This window comes from Salvia splendens, chromosome 18 (assembly GCF_004379255.2).
Source record: "Salvia splendens isolate huo1 chromosome 18, SspV2, whole genome shotgun sequence".
In the NCBI taxonomy this organism is placed as follows: domain Eukaryota; kingdom Viridiplantae; phylum Streptophyta; class Magnoliopsida; order Lamiales; family Lamiaceae; genus Salvia; species Salvia splendens.
In genome coordinates this window covers 1,824,888-1,843,347 of record NC_056049.1, presented here as the reverse complement: position 1 = coordinate 1,843,347, position 18,460 = coordinate 1,824,888, and the positions used below count along the sequence as shown (strand labels likewise).

The 18,460-nt window shown below is 40.0% G+C and overlaps 2 protein-coding genes across 2 annotated transcripts; one reads left to right on the top strand and one right to left on the bottom strand.

The window, feature by feature from the left end:
* On the top strand, positions 1-2,932 carry LOC121776472 (pentatricopeptide repeat-containing protein At4g21300-like). The gene has a single exon (XM_042173646.1). The coding sequence runs from the start codon at positions 102-104 to the stop codon at positions 2,646-2,648; it is 2,547 nt and encodes an 848-aa protein (XP_042029580.1). The 5' UTR covers positions 1-101; the 3' UTR covers positions 2,649-2,932.
* A 95-nt stretch (positions 2,933-3,027) lies between these two features.
* Positions 3,028-6,999, bottom strand: LOC121775760 (protein CHUP1, chloroplastic-like). Its single transcript, XM_042172800.1, has 7 exons — positions 5,745-6,999; positions 4,575-5,525; positions 4,364-4,495; positions 4,099-4,280; positions 3,898-4,009; positions 3,392-3,535; positions 3,028-3,301 (listed from the first exon to the last, which is right to left on the bottom strand). The coding sequence occupies exons 1-7, from the start codon at positions 6,516-6,518 to the stop codon at positions 3,215-3,217; spliced, it is 2,382 nt and encodes a 793-aa protein (XP_042028734.1). The 5' UTR covers positions 6,519-6,999; the 3' UTR covers positions 3,028-3,214.
* Between the last annotated feature and the right edge of the window lie 11,461 nt (positions 7,000-18,460).

The following is an 18,460-nucleotide window of genomic DNA, read 5'->3' as shown; positions in this document are numbered from 1 at the left end:
AAAAAACAACTAGTATAAATTCTTTTTCAAAATCAGCCGAATTTGTTCCTTCTTCGAAGTGAGAAAAAATCGCTGCATGAAATTAAGAAAACTAGTAAGTAATGCGATTAACGCATCAATGTCGAATAGGATTTTCGTCAATTTTATCGCGAGATTCATTGCTTCTTAACCGATTACTCCATTCAGCAAAACAATCGCACAATTTTCCTTACACACAGGAGGTTTTGGCATCCCACATCGCGCCGCTGCTAGAGCAGAAGAATCCCTCTCAATCCCCCTCCGTTCTTCAACAAATACACGCCCAATTCACAGTTAATGGACTCCTCAACAAGGGAATTTTGGGGACGAGGATTTTGGGCGTTTATATCTCGTGCAGCAGCTATTCCGATGCCAAGAAGCTATTCTGGCAGCTCAATCTGCGGTATGCCTCCCCTTGGAATTGGATGATTCGAGGGTTTACGCAGATGGGTCGCTTCGATTTGGGGGTTTTGCTCTATTTCAAGATGCTCAGCAGCGGCACCGATCCTGATAAATACACTTTCCCTTATTTAATCAAAGCTTGCAGCGGTCTTCGTGCTGTTGGTTTGGTGAAATTTGTGCATCGGATGGTGAAAGATTTGGGATTTGAGCTGGATGTGTATGTGGGCAGTGCTTTGGTTGGTTTTTATGCGGAAAATGATTGTTTGGGTGATGCGCGGAAGGTGTTTGATAAATTGCCTCACAGAGATGTGGTGTTGTGGAACGTAATGCTAAACGGTTACTTGAAATTCGAGGGTTTGGAGGGTGAATTGGTTGAATTGTTTGAGGAAATGAGGAGGGCTGAAGTTGAGCCTAATGCTGTGACGTATACTTGTCTTCTTAAACAGTGTGGCTCGAAATCGATGTTGAATTTGGGAGCTCAGCTTCATGGTTTGGTTATCAGGTGTGGCTTCGAGATGCAGTCTTCGGTGGCTAACACGTTGGTTGCGTTGTATGCAAAGGGTCGTTGCTTCTCTGAGGCAAGGAGGCTGTTTGATCACGTCGTGCAGGATAATATTGTCGCGTGGAATAGTATGATCGGAGGATATGTCCAGAACGGGCTCATGGACGAGGCTCTTGATTTGTTTAGTAGATTGATTCGCTCGGATGTCAAACCAGACTCTGTCACTTTTGCAAGCTTGCTCCCTTTGGTTCCGGAATTAGGGCATCTGGACTTAGGGAAGGAGATTCACGGCTACATTGTTAGAAACGCGGTGTTTCTTGATTTGTTCTTGACGAATGCGCTTATAGATATGTATTTCAAGTGCAAGAGTGCGGATATGGCGCGGAAGGTCTTTGAACAGAGCCCTGCTATGGACATTGTCATCTGCACTGCGATGATCTCAGGCTTTGCTCTCAATGGGATGAATAGCGATGCTCTGGAGATTTTCCGGTGCTTGGTTGAGAGGAAAATGACGCCTAATGCTGTCACGTTTGCAAGCACTCTACCGGCTTGTGCAGGCTCGATGGCCTTAGCGTTAGGGAAAGAGCTGCACGGTAGCATCATTAGGCGAGGGCTTGAAGGAAGATGTTACATTGCAAGCGCGTTAACGGACATGTATGCTAAATGTGGGAGGCTGGATCTTGGCCACCGGGTGTTTGAGAGAACCCTAGAACGCGATTCCGTGTGTTGGAACTCGATCATCATGAATTGTTGCCAGAATGGGAAGCCGGAGATGGCACTAGATATTTTCCGGGAGATGGGATTGGAAGAGGGGGCGAGATACGATTGTGTGAGTATATCAGCAGCGTTATCCGCTTGCGCGAGTTTGTCGTCTCTTCGCCATGGGAAGGAGCTGCACGGCTTCATGGTGAGAGGCGGGTTCGAGCTGGATCTCTTCGCTAGTAGTGCTTTGATAGACATGTACGCTAAATGCGGCAACTTGGGCTTGGCGCAGCGCGTTTTTGATGTGATGGAGTCGAGAAACGAGGTTTCTTGGAACAGCATCATCGCTGCTTATGGCAACCACGGCCGTCTGCAGGAATGCCTGACCCTGTTCGATGCAATGGAGGGCGAGGGGTACGAGCCCGACTCAGTCACATTTCTAGCGATAATGTCTGCCTGTGGCCACGCAGGGAGGGTCGAGGAAGGGAGGCGCTACTTCAACATGATGGTCGAAGAACACAAGATCCCTGCGAGGAGGGAGCATTACGCGTGCTTGATTGATATGTTGGGCCGCGCAGGGCGTCTAGGAGAGGCGTTCGGGGTGATCGGAGAAATGCCTTATAGTCCGGACGCGGGTGTTTGGGGAACCCTGCTCGGCGCGTGCAGGATTCACGGGGATGTCGAGCTTGCAGAGGTGGCGTCCAAGCAGCTTTCGCAGCTGGACCCACAGAACTCTGGCTACTATGTGCTGCTGTCGAATCTGCACGCGGATTCCGGGACGTGGGGCCGGGTGGACGAGATTCGGAGCGTTATGAAAGAGAGGGGAGTGCAGAAAATACCAGGGTTTAGTTGGATTGAAGTGAAGAACTGTAACAATGTGTTTGCAGCTGCAGATAAGAATCACCAAGAGGCTTCTCAGATCTACCAGTTGCTTGATCATCTTCTTGTGGAGCTTCAAGATGAAGGCTACGTTCCTCGGCTCGACTCTCCGGTGCCTCCGTTGATCGATGCAGAAGCATGCTAGTATAAACGTGCGCGAGAGAGAGAGAGGGAGAGAGTTGTTTGTTTCAAGCGAGTACTATAGGAAACGAGTCGAATTGAGACGAACATTTAAGTTCGTTTTGCATTAAAGGTTGTGTTTGAGTTGGTTTGGTCTCGTAAATATAAGTTGAGCTCGAACCGTCGTTGTAAGAGGCTAAGAGCATCCGCAGCTCCGTGCAGAGAGCACGCTTGCGCGCCATTCTCCTTCGCCTCGTCCAATCACAATGTGCCACGTGACACTATTTAAATTTTATACTAATTCATAAATCAGATTTTTAAAGTATCTCATTTTTCCATTTTCATTCACATCAAAAGAACATGAATAGTGCAAGTACTCAACTAAATTTAGAATACGACCTAAATTATTGCAAGAATCTTTAATTTATTATAATCTCAACTAAATCAAGAACCACATTTTAACATCAAATATCACCAAAATTTAACAACCCTTGAAAAAAAAATCATTTACTCTAAATTTTACCAAAACAATATTCTTGAAGCATTTTTCTATGCTTACTGAGATGGTAAGCACAGATCAAAATTACATCTTCAATCTCCATTTTTGCTCAGAACAACAGCAAGATCTCGAAGCTCCTCGAATGCATGCATTGTTTCAGCATCAAATCCTCCAGCAAACTGCACAAAAATACATACATTTTCCATAATCAAAATCTTTTCTTTGCAAAAAGACACAGAAAAATTGAAGTTTCCATATTTGTGTCAAACCTGATGAATCCTGAAGGCAAATCTGACCCCCTGAAGCACCATATAATCCAACGACGAATCCTTCTCCGACGTCCCTTTGAACTGTAGTTCCATTGCCACTCTCTTCATGTACATTTTTGCAAGCTTCACTGAGCCAAACTTGATCTGAAAATGCAAAATGATGTCAATTTTTTCACACTTGTTTCAAGGTGAAGAGGTTCTATGAATTTTTTTTTGTGCGTGTGTGTGTGCAAGAATCCTAAATGTGCAACTTTTCTTGCTTAAATATGTTCATATAAAACATAACACATTTCTTATTATTAGTCATAACATAGAAAATCAGAGATCAAAACCTTGTTTGAATTCCCACATGTTTCAAGGTGAATAGTTACTATGATTGTGTGCGTCCAAGAATCCTAAATGTGTAACTTTTCTTGCTTATAATATATGCTCGTATAAAACATAGCACAATTCTTTCATTCCCACTGTCTTATATTTATAAAAACATAGAAAATTAGAGATCAAACCTTGCTTAGAATTCCCATATCCAGCATCCAATCTGTGGGGATATGGAACTCCTTGCAGTTTCTCATCAACGAATCTCTTGTTCGGAGAATACTATGCACGGAGCGCTCCATCCTGTAAAGGGAAAGTCGTTTAGTCAACAATATGAGTCACACTTCAGTACTAAAACAGGAATCTTGAAGAAGCTAAGAGGTGATTATCACCTCTCGGATAAGGCTGCCATTTTCTTTAACGCGATCTCACATGACAAGCGTGGCTCGTCCTTGTATGTTGAGATTTCGTGCTCTAACTTCTTGAGGTCTCTGTATCCGAATGCTGCCTCTCTCAGTGTGTCTGCCCTCTTCTCTGGCCACTCAAAATGCTTCAGAACCGCCCTCTCGTCCACCTGTAACACAGTCGGAGTTTATAGAATAACAAATGCAAATAAGGCCAAATTTGGAAGATGTATGGTGATGGGAAGGGACTAACAAGGAAACAGAGCTCATCATCAAGCCATTTCACGAATGCAACGACGTCTTCAATGTTCTGGTAGACCGCATTGTTCACCTCCCGTATGAGGGAGTTCACGAATTCGCCTTGAGTCTCCACATCCGCCTTGATCTGCTCAAGAGAGAGATGGTTGAGATTTGAGCATACAAATAGGTTTGAACATAGGATATGATTATATGATGACACTCACCGCTAGCAAATGAGATGATCGGTTCTCAATCTCGCCAATCATGCTGCTACGAACATTTGCAACGTCCGATGCATCTGCACTGCATGAATTCAAGCAGTCCTTCCTGGACTCCCTCTTCATGAGTGAGTGGTAGAACTCAACCACTTGTGGGGCTCGTTGCACCATCCCCGTTGAGGCCCTAGCCGTTGATTTTGGAGGAGGGGGAGGCGGAGGGGGAGGAGGCGGTGGAAGAAGAGCTGCAGCAGGAGCAACACTCGAAATCGAAGCTTCCTCTTTTAGTCCAGCTAAACCACTGCAGGAAGGCCTCGGAGGGGGATTAGGTATCCTTAGGGCCCTCTTTTCGACATCCAATGAAGCCGTCACCCTACAAATTTCTTGACAGTTGTCGAATACAAGAGCCCTATTGCAGACTTCCAAATCATATTTCTGAGAAACCAGCACCTCGGCTCTCTTATCCGAATCCTTGGAACACATAAAGCTATCAGATTGTCGTTTCTTGTTGAGAACACCGTCTTCTTGAGAGCAATGTACCCCACTAATCGAGTGTCTTCTACCCGAAGTCTGCTGATCGTCCCAACCACAAGCAACGAGATTGTCTTTATACTTAATCTGCTGCAAGTCTTCATCGGTAATTGGCCATTTCTTGAACTTCTTGACAAGATACAGCCTCTTTGTGGCAATCTCATCAGAATCCTCATCAATCTTGAAGGGCGAAAAGCATATAGATTCCCTCCTATTATCAACAGAGCTCGGGCTTGATGGCTTATTTGAAGCTGTGCCAGAACAACTGCGAAGTTCGTCTCTCAAACACGAGTTCAGCCATCTAAGGTAAGCTAGCTCCTCCACTTCATTCATCCTGCTTATTTGCAGTCCTTCCACTTGCTTGCTGAGATCAGCGTTCGCATCCCTAAGCACAGAGGCCTCGGCTTTCATCTTCTCAAGAGCATCACACTGCAGACGAACGAATCATGAGACGAGACCAGCAACAGAGAAAGAGACACAATAAAAATGCTAGGGAAATTGATAGAAACTAACAGAATTCTACATAAACACAATCATTGAACTCCCAAACTAAATCACTACAGCAAAGCTGAATACTAATAGAGATCAATCAATGCAAACAATGGAAAGTAATCAAATCTTAAAGTGAAGAAAATCGAGATCATATACCTCAGAAACTTTAGCAATATTGGCCAACTGAAACTCCAATGAGGAAATCCTGCCAGAAAGATTCCTCTTTTGAAGCTGCAGCTCCATATTCAAGCGCCTCAGCTCGACAACTTCAAACTCGATCGAATCATGCTCTTGGCCTACAGCTACAGCCACCTCATCGTTCTTCCCCATCACAGAAGCTAAAGACACCACATGTCCAGAAAGGTTAGCCTTTTCCTTCTCAAGCGACTCCACTCTCTTCAAAAGGCCATCGACTTCACTCTTCTTCGACTCAAGCTCCTTCGAACTCCTCTTGAACTCAGACAACTCAGCCTGCAAGCTCACCTCCCTATCCTTGGATTCTTGCAGCAGGTTCCTCAAATGATCAATCTCATGAAACAAGTCCTCGGACGAGCCAATCGACTTCGTCTTGCTGTGGCTAAGAACAGCCTGTGGATGAACCTGCTTGGCATTGATCGAGCAGGAGAGGTCAGCAATGAGGGACCTCTTGATCCTTGAATTGGGAGCCGCTGTGTGAGTCTTCGGGTAGGAGACATCCGAGGTGTTGAGGGGCGGCTTCTTCACCTGAGCCGAGGCATGCAGAACTCGGGTTTTAGTCTTCTTGTCTGCAGCTGAGAATCCCTTCACTATCTGAGACCCCCACGAGGACTTCATCCTCGAAAAATTGCTGTTTCCTTTCGCATTTCCGCGGTTTTGATCCTTTGGAGCCTCGTTTTGATCAGCAAATCTCGATGCCTTCACTCTGTTCTCAGATGGGATTTCTTCTCTCATCTCAAAACAACCTTAAAACGGATAAAATCCCCAATTTGCTCAAAACCCTCAAAACCCTCCAAAACCTAAGTCGAATTCAACAATCGAATTCAAGAATCATAAAAGAAGGGAGCTGAAAGATTGATTCTTTTCTACAATCAAGCTACAAAATTCATTCAAATTTCAAAAGCTGTGGATATTTAAAAGAAAATCACAATCTCTCTACCCTTTAGCTCATCAAACAGCCTTCAACAACAATGGCATTCAAGAATTTCAAGAATCATAAAGAAGGGAACTGAAACAATGGAGTCTTTTTCACCCAATGGAGAGGGAGAGATTCAAATCAAGCTGAGGATTAATCAAGAAAGCGGGAGGGCTTTAACTGTATATATATAGCTGCAGAGGAATTCTTGAAGTTGACATTTTTATTTAATAATTAATCAATTAATTTAATCAGAGTAATTTATATTTTGGGCATCGAGGTTTCTGTTTCAGGCTTTGAGTTGAGATATTCTGAAGCTCGAAAGAGTAAAAAGTGGAAACAATGTCTCAGCTTTCTTTTTTTTCTTCACCTTTTTCTGTCTTTGCCTCAGCTCCCATTTTGAAATTTGAAAATTTGAAATTGCTGCGAATCGTGAGACGCCACGTGGATGCAAACGGTCGAATTTTGAGTGAAGGCTTTACCTTTTTTATTTTGTCAAATGTGAATAAATATTTTTCTTTTATAGTGATGATTTATATATAGAAAAATAATTATACGCATAGAAACATCATAAATTTATAAATATGGTGCTCCTCATTCACATGCGTAGGAAACATCTTAAATTAAAATGACGGATAAGTGTATTTTGTGTATGGGGTAAAAGACATAAAGGCATATGCATACGAAAAATGTAATGTATTAGACTTGATTATTCGTGTTCTTGCCGAATGTAAGTTGTGTTTGAGTTTGAAAGTAGCAAGTGAGATTTTGCGTTAGGGCGAGGATTTCATTAATGGATTGGATTCAAGTTAGATCTTATTGAGTTGAGTCTATATCAGATTGACTTGATAAAAATTTAATTTGTACGATTTTCCAAGTCTATCTATAATAACTAGGAAAGCGAAATAAAATAGACAAACAACAATACTCCTTTCGTCCCTGAAAATTTGTCACTTATTTTCATTTTTGTTCGTCCCTAAAAATTTGTCACTTTTCACTTTTACAATTTTTGGTAGTGGAACACACATTCCACTAGCTCATTTTCGCTCACATTTTATTATAAAATTAATATATAAAAATAGGACTCATGCTATTAACTTTTTCAATCCACTTTTTATTACATTTCTTAAAACCGATACCTAATCAAATAGTGATAAATTATTAGAGACGAAGGGGGTATAAGCTAACTCATTCAATACTCCATGTAAGTGGCAAATTGCTAGTTGATTTAATATGTCTAAAATCATGTCGTCCACAACCTAATGCGTCTTCGCAAACAAGGCACAGCCATCAATTTATCATGTATTCATGTAACTAATCTAATTATGTGGTGTGTTCCCAGTGAGTCATCCAAGTGGTGTAGACTTCATTCTATAGGCAACGTATGCTTAAAAAAGAGTATTTATTATAAAAATTAGTATAAATTTTGGTCACACTATAGTATGTAAATTATCATATGTATAAATTTTAATCAAACAACTGTATGTCTTGCAATTTTAAAAATCAATTATATAAATTATTAATTTCAGTATATTTCTCAATTTTGTCACATGATTTAATTTGGGCGAAATGTTATCAAATGTAACATCCTAAAACATTCAACTAGGACATACCACCAAAAAAAAATAAAAAAATAAAAAAAAATAAAAAAACTAGGACATACCACCAATGAATTTTACATAATATTCCATCTGTCCCACAAGATTTGTTACATTTTATTTTTCCGTCCGTTCCATAAAATTTGTCCCACTTGAAATCTATCAAAAATAGATATTAAATACATCGTTCAATCTCCTCAATGTGGGACCCTTATTCCACTACACACCTCCATTTAATACAAAGTCAAACAATTTCTTAAAATGTGCATCAGGTCAAACTGGAACAAACTTTGCGAGACAGATGGAGTACCATTTTTCTCAACATGCTTACCTAATAACTCAACTAAGTCATCAATTTAAAACATGTGTGTATCAAATAAACCATATATTAGAAATCGGAAATCAGAATAGTTTGTCACTGAAAAATTGAGAAAATTGTAAAATTTATAGTAATTTTTATGACGGGTTTTCAAAGTTGTAGAGTAGACCAGAACTTGATCAAAATTCATGGTTTTTCCGTCCATTTGCCTTTAAAAATAAAATTTCAGAAATTACTGACGGATTTCCAAATATTTGATTTAAGGATAAATTTCTGGAAGAGCTTGAATCTCATATGGACAATTTCCAAATCTATGTCATTTCCTAGATTTAAGGTATCTAAACTAATGTGCAATACTCACTCCGTCCATCAAAAAATAGTCTCCATTTCTGGACGACGGCACGAGTTTTAATAGAAAATTGATAAAGTGGGAGAGAATGAGAGAAAACGAGTATAGTAAAAGAAAGATTAGAAAAAATAGATAAAGTATGACCGATGAGAAAAAGTGGATAAAATATGAGATAAAAACTTTACTGCTGTATTATTTTTTTTTTGGACAATACAAAATAGCTAAATGAGACTATTTTTCAAAGATATAGGGAATAGCATTTCACAACAACATTGAGTTGTAGTGTTTCTGCGCGATCTTTCATGAACCCTAATCTCAATATCAAGGCAACAACGAAACATTAGTTTAAAGGAAGCTATGAATAACTATTAATAATAAATATAAATAATACTAATAATGTCAAAATTGTTTGATAAGGCCATCCACAACGCTGTCTCTATACCGTCTCTTAAACCGTCTCTTAACTACTATTTGAGCACTATTTGAGGGCCCCACTGTCCTTTTTTCCTCCATCTCTTAACTAAGAGACGGAGGCTGCAACGCTCCGTCTCTTAACCGTCTCTATACCGTCTCTTAATTACTATTCATTCAATTTAATTTATAATTTTTTTTAAAACCCAATTCAATTTAAACAAACACACTTTATTAAAATTAAAACAAAATTAAAAAACACACAAAATAAAAAAACACACAAAATAAAAAAAACACACAAAATAAAAAAACACACAAAATAAAAAAACACACAAAATAAAAAAAAATTAATCGGAAGGGCTAATCATCCTCCGGAGGCGGTCGAGGTTGAGGGGGAGTCGGAAGGCCAAGTTGTGCTGCCATATGCACAATTCCGTTCCACCAGGCCGCGTATTGGGAGTGCGAGAAGCGGGAAGTGTCCGCCATTGTGGCGGTCATGTACGCCACCATAAGTGTGTCCGAGCCTCCTCGCGAGCCCGATCCTGAGGCCGGCTGGCTTGATTCGCCTCGGCCCTTCCTTGCTCTAGCCGCTTTCGCCGCCTTCGTCCCTTGCGGCCGACGGCGCGTACTCGCGGATCCTCCTGCATCGCCGACCGTACCCGCAAACTCCTGGGATTCAGCATCATGTTGGCTGATGCCTTCAGCAGTGTCACCACCAGACGCACCAGCACTAGACGAGTATTGGCCACTCGCCGTATGCTTCGTGCGCTTCGAGTTTGAGCCCGAGCTGGAGCGGAAACCGCCGGCCCATCGTTCCTCGTCCTTGACGGCGCGCCAAACATCAACAAATCTGAATTGATGTCCCTCGTCCTGGTAGTAGGCGCGCAAAGCGGACGTCAAAATGTCGGTGGCCGTGGCGCCGCTTTGGTAGCGCGCCTCTTCCGCCGAGTAGATGCCGCAGAATTTTTTGACCTGTCGGTCGACTCGGTCAAAGTGACAGCGGATCATTTTAACTGTGCGCTTGCGGGAGCGGTTCGGCTTTATTTGGTGGTAGACCTCGACAACCTTTTCCCAGAAACACTTCCGGGTTTGTTGATTCCCGACGATGGGATCGTACGAGACCGTGATCCAGGCGTTGTACACCGCCATCGTTTCGAGGTTGTTGTACGGATGTCGGCCAAGATCCTCTTCCTCTTCTTCCTCCTCGTCCTCGCCCGTCTGGGGTTGTACACTGCCTCGGCCACCTCCACCGCCTCGGCCACCTCCACCGCCTCGGCCTACTCCCGGCGTGGGATCAACTGGAAAATCCTCCCGGATCTGGGATAATCCCTGCGAAAACCGCGGGACGTTGGGACGAACATATGCATCAAGGTCAAAATTGGGTGGTTGGTACCCCCCCGGCGTCGCCGAACCCTGGGTCCCCGGCGTTGACGAACCTCCACCGCCCAATGTGTTGATCATGTTCTCCCAATCGCCGAATGAGTTGAGATCCCACCCGCCGGAGCCGGAGCCGCCATAGTTGCCCTCGCCGTCGCCGGACATCTTGAGTTGGGTTATGAAAATTTCAGCGAAAATTTGAGAGAAAATTTAGATGATATGAAGAATAGATGTGTAGTTGTGTGTAAATGAGGATGGGTTTAGGAGTATTTATAGAGTAAAAAATTTAATAAAAAACAAAAAAAATATAAAAAAAAAACAAAAAAACGGTAATAATACCGTTACAAATTTTTTTTTTTTTATTTAAATTCGATTTTTTTTTTAAAAAAAATATTTATTGCGTCAGCACGTGACGACGCCCACTCGCGGGCCGGCGAGTGGGCGTCACGCACGACGCCGGGCTGCGCCACGTCGCCGAGGCGCGTGGCGAGCCAGCTCGTCTCCTGGCTCGGCGAGACGAGTCGCGCGACGAGACGCGCGACGAGACGGGACGAGATGGAGGCTGCAACGCGTCTCGCCGGGGTCTCGTCTCGCTGAGACGAGACGCGAGACGCCGGCGAGTCCCGTTGTGGATGGTCTAAGGATTCTTGTGAGAGAATCCTTCCATGTGCCCAAGAAATACCCAAAATAGTGTTTGACTCCAATTTTTGTAGTTAAGATAAAAAAAAGGATAGGTTGACCTAGCCACAAAAACTAGGCTCAAAAGGAGTTTGGTGGAGAGGTAAGAAAAGGAAAGAAAGGTGTAAAGAGTGTTTCTGCGCGATCTTTCATGAACCCTAATCTCAATATCAAGGCAACAACGAAACATTAGTTTAAAGGAAGCTATGAATAACTATTAATAATAAATATAAATAATACTAATAATGTCAAAATTGTTTGATAAGGATTCTTGTGAGAGAATCCTTCCATGTGCCCAAGAAATACCCAAAATAGTGTTTGACTCCAATTTTTGTAGTTAAGATAAAAAAAGGATAGGTTGACCTAGCCACAAAAACTAGGCTCAAAAGGAGTTTGGTGGAGAGGTAAGAAAAGGAAAGAAAGGTGTAAAGAGAGAGGAATCCTCTTTGGGGACCTATGACCTTCCACAAGAAGATATGGGCAACCCTAGGCTGCTTTCATCCAAAGCAAACACTTCATAGGCTCCACATTCATGACTACACCACCATAAATGCATACATATACTTGATCTAGTCTAATTAACATAAACCAAGCAACCTACATGTAGGAATTTGGATAAAAATCTCACAAGGGAGATGCTCTCAAAGTAGTCTTCAAAATATCATTCATCAAAGTCTGCCAACAAAAGTCTTACAAAATAGTATTTATAGCTAGGGTTGGAATCCCAAGTAAATGGTTCAAAAAACAAGAAATTCGGCTAAAATAGTTAAAACGCCCGGTCGGGCGTTTTGGACATGTGAAATCGCCCGGCCGGACGAATTCTCTGGACTCCTCGCCTGTTGTCGAATACGCCTGGTCAGGTGTTTTGGAAAGGTGGAATCACCCGACCGGGTGAACTCTCTGGACTCCGCCGCTGCTTTGTCAAACGCCTGGTCGGGCGTTTTGGGATGGTGAGTTCGCCCGACCGGGCGAACTCTCTGGAACGTGGACTACACTTAGTGCACAAACGCCTGATCGGGCATTTTGGAGGGGTGGATTCGCCCGACCGGGGGGTTCCGTCTGCCTCCTCCATTGCCCTCGAGATGAAGTTTGAAACGCCCTCTCGAAGCTTTTGTCTCATGGATCTCGTGACGAGCCTTCCGGGCAGCCTAAGGGGAGCCGTGGTCGCGTCCGCCTTGGCCTTGGACCTCCCGTTCGTATCACAGTTCTTGCATTTTGAAATAAAATAAGTTCACAATAAGTAGAGAATAGACTACAATAGTTACATAACTAAAATACTAACTGATGTAATATGACGAAAATCATGGCGCGCACGAGCTAATGCCTCTTCATCTCGAGCCACCACAGTCACTTTTTTAAGAGATATAGCATTATCGATTAGGTACAAAGTGAGAGCCAATTGTTATGTTGCACCAAAATATTGTAAGATTTCCAAATACTTTAGAGATAACTCGCATCTAGGTCCAACATATGTTTTTAACATGTCTTCATTATGAAAGGGCAGCATACGTGGAAACGTCTTCGCAAACTATAAACAAGCACCATATTAATGTAATGACTAATGGATCAACATATATCATGTACCCAAATTAATCACAAGTTTGTCTAATGAACGACATGCTTCAACCAGCCGAACCAAACGCAAGAAAACACGTGAAAATTATTTCACGCGTTTTCAATATCATGGTCAGCATCTAAATGAATTATTTCAGCTTTCTTATATAGGGCAAACTCAAACCACCTCTCAAAATTGCGACCTTTGGACATGCTCAATCTGAACTCTTTTATACGAGTGCCTCCATGTGAATTCAAGACATGGGCAACCATTTTTGAGTAAGTTGAAATTGTGTCATCCCCCAATTTATATATGGGGAAACTGAGATGAATGACGTAAGTATGGAGATGCCGCCATCGAGTAGAAAATATGCACGTAGAATTAGCTTCTTGGAGAGTGAGTCGAGAGATTATAGATATCAAAATATAACTAGGCAAGTTGCTAATTCTATCTTCATTCACCATCTACAATTCACATATTGTAAATCTTCATCAATTGATTGATCAAAAGATCATGCATAAGCAATGCAATATACCTACAAAATTGAAATATCATATACTAATACTGACTTGCATAGCTTTAGTTTGTCCAACAAATAAAGGGATAATCAGTGATACGGCGGAGCAACGGCGGAGCCGACGGCGCTGCGAGAGAGATGGGTTTCAATTCCGATTTATTTTTTGGGCCAATTTATAGCGAATTTGGGCCCAACTTTAGAAATTGTTTGGATTTAAATCTTGAAATGGGCCTGCGTCGTGTTGGACTTGTTTGCTACTTAAACGTTACAACTTTAGTTTTAACTGAGATCCAACTTAATTAAACCCTATTTAATTAATCTCAACTAATCAATTTCGCCTAAAAATGTTCTCTGTCTTGGATTAAACTTCATTTTACATTTGGTACATTTGTGATTTAAGTTTTATTTATTTTTATTTTATTTTAGACGAGTGGATCCATCATTCAACTAATTCATTTCACTCATATTCTATCATAAAATAAATATAGAAAAGTGAGGTTCACCTCCACTAACTCATTTACCTATTTTTCTTCACAAGTCAAATAATTTCTTAAAATGTGTGCCAAGTCAAAATGAGACTATAAATAACACGAAGGAAGTATATGTATACGAAAAAAAGTAATTAGCATTAACAAAAGACATACATACGTCAAATACAAATACAAATGTATCTAGATTTTATTGGTATAGCTATTTCTTGACAATATATTGAATATTTACAATAGCTGCCGAAAAAGGCTATAGTTACTCATGGCTAAAGGTAGCCAATTCTCCAAGGCTAGTAAGATTTCTATGCTATTTTAGAGTCTAAAAGGCAAATTAGACCCTAGAAAAATAACACTACGCTACGCCATTGTGTGTAGTGTGCACCAAAGTAGTGCATGAGAATAGAGTGAAGTTCGTTTTCTGGCATTAGTGGGAGCAGGCTGTCGATGAGGAAGAGAAAGAGGGAGAAGAATGAAGCGTTCATTGTATAGTTCTTTCTTTCCAGCAACTCTTCATTGCCAGAGAGGCAGTAAGAAACTGAGAATTTCGGGAAGGGAAAAGCCGAGGAGAAGCTGTCGATCTGGAAAGCACGAGAAGAGCCAAGACCATTGTCGAAAAGAGTGTCGTCAATTTTGTTAGCATTATTAGCTGATCAAGGCATGTACGTTCGATGGAGCAGTAGCTTGATCAAGGAGAAAGAGAAAAGGAGACAGCTTGATCAAGAGATAGGAAGATAGCTTGATCAAGGAGAAAGGAATATAACTTGATCAAGGACAAAGAAAAATAGCCGTTGGAGGCGGTTACGAACTGACTCAACAAACTTTTGTGAAGATCTCTTTCACTTAAGTTCTAGTATAAATAGTTAGTTTGTTAGCTCATTTTAGAGTGAGTGAAAAAAAAATCAGTTGTATACATCAGCAATTTGATCAATAAGAGTTTTCCAATTTCGGTTTCTCAAAAAGGATGTTTATCTTCTTCAACTTGCGTTCTTATCAAATTCTTCTTCGATGGCAATCTTTCAACAAATTTAATTATCGAGAATGCCAAGGAGATGAGGGGTGCTACTTTAGATTGCATGGTTCCAAAAGTATGAAGGTGAGAGAAATCATTTAGTGGGCCTCAGTAACCCAAACGATGGGCTTATTGGATATTCAGCCTAAGGGCTGTGTGTGGCCCATCTGATTTGGGTTGTCAATTAAATTGAGCATATAAATTGGGCTATTAGCTTGTTGGCCCATCTTTTCTAAACTTTCAATGAAAAGAAAAACTCCTAAATTTATCAAAATGAAAATTATTGTTATATATGTATAGTCCTAGGTTGAACTTAAGGGGATTCTTGGAATAATGATTGATGTCGACAGATTTAGATAATACTGTATTCTTTCGTCTGCAGTTACGAGTCCCGATTAAGCATTTTGGTCAGCCCTATGATTAGAAATCTCGATTCATTTTTATAATAAATGGTAAGTAGGTCTCCAGACTCTCCATTAACTAATTACACTGTTATTATAATATTAATACAAATATATGGACCATGTTAAAATAATAAAAAATATATAAATATAAAATTGTATTCTGTTTATGGAGTATTCTAATAAGTGATATATTTTATAGATGATAAAAAAAATTATGATAAAAACGAAAGGGTAATTATTATCACGTAGACTAGAGATATTAATAACTAGGACTAATTCTTATGTATTATTTATCTAAATATTACAATTAACGTTACAGAACTTAACCTATTTTAGATTGACACTACAAAAAAAAGATGCATGTTTACAAGCACAAATTTGCGAGCACAGGTGTTGGATGCACCGTGAGATTGCTGAAGAAATTAGGGAAATTGGAAATTAGAAATGCTGGTGCTAGTTAGGTTTGATTTGTGGTCAAATTGTTTAAGAAAACTGCATTTTGTTTGATTGAGCATGTGGAATCCAATTTGATGTATTTTGCAGTTCAGATTTTTGTAGTAGTGAATATTATGGAGTAACAAAGAAAGAAAGCAGAAAAGAAAAAGAACGATGGCAGAATTAGTATGTAATGAATACTTCCAAAATGAAAAAAAAAGTAGAAAAATAGGCATATCATAGTTACTCAAAACTCCATCTCTTCCCACATTTCTCCATATAGTAAATGTCAATAGTTTATGGCACTTCTAACATTACAGTGTATGTTTGTGGGAAAATGTTTGATCTGATTTGGCTAGCAAGGAATGTGTTTATGATGGAAACTAGAGTTGAGTTACTGATCATACAAATTTGAGGAATCCATAAACAACATGTGCAAATTATGAATGAGCTCACTAATTTTATTTCGACTTGAGCTCATCAGATAACCGTTGCAGCTGTTGTTGGCTTGAGCTCGCCGTTCTCTTCTCGGCTTCAACTCAACAACACCAAGAATTCTTATTATATTTGCTCATCAGGTCAACCTCTTCTACAAATCTGCTCGTGTTACTTTAATTGGAATATGTGGATCTTAAAATTTTGATTGGTGTGTTTAATTAGATGATTAATATTTGATATTTTGATGTCAAATTGTTTGCTACTTTCACTGACTGATGTATGTTTTTGTATTGTGGTGGAAGCTTATTGATGTGTTATAAATGAAAGTGATGATATGTTATTAACTTCCTGATTTTGGACCTCTCTTCTCATGTGGTGAAAATGCTATCTAAGATGCTATATGCAACAGGCTTTTGATAGCTGATAAAATGGATCACTGATATCTGATTGATTGTTCTGTGTAGAATCATCTAGCTCTCAGACTTCCTCGCTCTCAGGCTCAGCATGCTTTCCTTTCAGCTTCAGTTACCTAAGTGGGTTTATGAGGTAATTCAAATCAGCATGCTTCTATATGTTCCATTTATTCGACTACCTACTTTGCATATGATTGAGAATTTGAGATTGTCGTGTAGAAAGAAAAAGTCTAGTCTTTGAAATTCTGAATTTGATGTCTGTTGAAACAGTTGATAAATGACATGCAACTTCAGACCCTCACCCTCTTTGTTTCTAGATGATTTTTTTGTTAAGAGTAGCTGGACTTATAGAAATCGACTTGATGGAGTTTTACTTCTTTACATTTTCAGTTTAGGTGAATTGGTGTAATATACTATCAGTTCATGAGATCTATTTTGTCATTTGTATTGAATGCCATGAAATTTCCTCTGTCATCTTTGTTGAAATTAGCATCATCCTGCGCTAAAATGGCCTTGATTTGTTCCATTAGCCGTGTGATCCCTCTTTTTGGATTTGCAACTTAGGATTCAGTGGGGTGCAACTTATATTGTTACTAAGGGTGCATTCTCTTTTGGTTAGTAAGCAAAAATTACCAGTGAATTTTAGTTTATGAAGTCCTTCATTGTATGTAGAAATGACAACACACTTATTGTAGAGGACTGCACATGAAAGGACTTATATAAACTTTATTGAGCAATATGGTTCTTTATAATCATGAACCTAAACCTCTTCTAGGTAGTTCAAGTGGGAGATATAGTTTACTGCTTTATTAAGCTATGGCTTTTTCAATGATTTTTATTGACATTATAAAATCTGTTAGCTTATTATCTCTTGTTAATTGTTTGCTATTGGACGTTTGTTTGTTTGTTTGTTTGAAGGAAAAAGTTTTGGCAAGGGTTGAAGAGTTGCGTGCTAAAGAGAAGAGAACCAGATTACAATGCGATCTTTCTCGAGCTTTTTGGGAGGGTGAAGAAAAAGAAACAGGTCCTGGAGCTGTACAGGCGACGAGCTTGTATTTGAACTAAATTGTGGGAGCTAGTAGTATTTGGACTAAATCATGCGATCTAATTGAATTGAAGTGTAAAAAAATATTTTGTATATATGTAACATTTTAATATCGTTATTCTATTGAATTATTTCATACTACTATGATCTGAAAAAATAAATCGTAATATTAATTTTTTAAAAATAATAAAAATATAATAGAAAAATATTTTGAAAAGATACTGAATTAGCGAGCACGGCGGTGCTTGCAAAATAAGTCAAGAAAATGGAATTATTTGCAAGCACAAAAGAATGCTAGCAAAGTTGAATTTTGCGACCACATTGAGGAAGTTTGCGACCAAAAAGTGCTTGCAAAGTACTAATACCACCACTAGACTTTGCAAGCCATTTTGCGAGCACCGGTCAATGTGCTCGCAAATTTTTCAGCATGTGCTTGCTAAAGTACTCGCAATTTTTGCGACAAGCCAAATGGGTAGCACCTCTCTTGCTCGCAAAGTGCTTGCAAAATGACTGTTTGCGAGCATATATGCCTATTTGCTAGCACTTTGGTGCTTGCAAAACAACTTTTTTTTGTAGTGTGAATATAAACACATGATATCATCTTCTAGTTTTAAATTAAGTTTCATATACTATTATAACTATTTGATTCTGATGTGATCGTATTTTTACAGTATTATATGATTATGAAGCATTTATTATAAGTCAAATTGTGCTTCCCTAATTTT

What these genes read in the sequence shown, in the direction of transcription:
- LOC121776472 (XM_042173646.1), top strand. Translation starts at nt 102, where the DNA reads ATGCGATTAACGCATCAATGTCGAATAGGATTTTCGTCAATTTTATCG.
- LOC121775760 (XM_042172800.1), bottom strand. Translation starts at nt 6,518, where the DNA reads ATGAGAGAAGAAATCCCATCTGAGAACAGAGTGAAGGCATCGAGATTT. An exon ending in ATGATGAGCTCTGTTTCCTT is followed by an intron (nt 4,281 to 4,363) that starts GTTAGTCCCTTC and finishes ACTGTGTTACAG; the next exon opens with GTGGACGAGAGGGCGGTTCT. An exon ending in TTGCCTTCAGGATTCATCAG is followed by an intron (nt 3,302 to 3,391) that starts GTTTGACACAAA and finishes ATTTTTGTGCAG; the next exon opens with TTTGCTGGAGGATTTGATGC.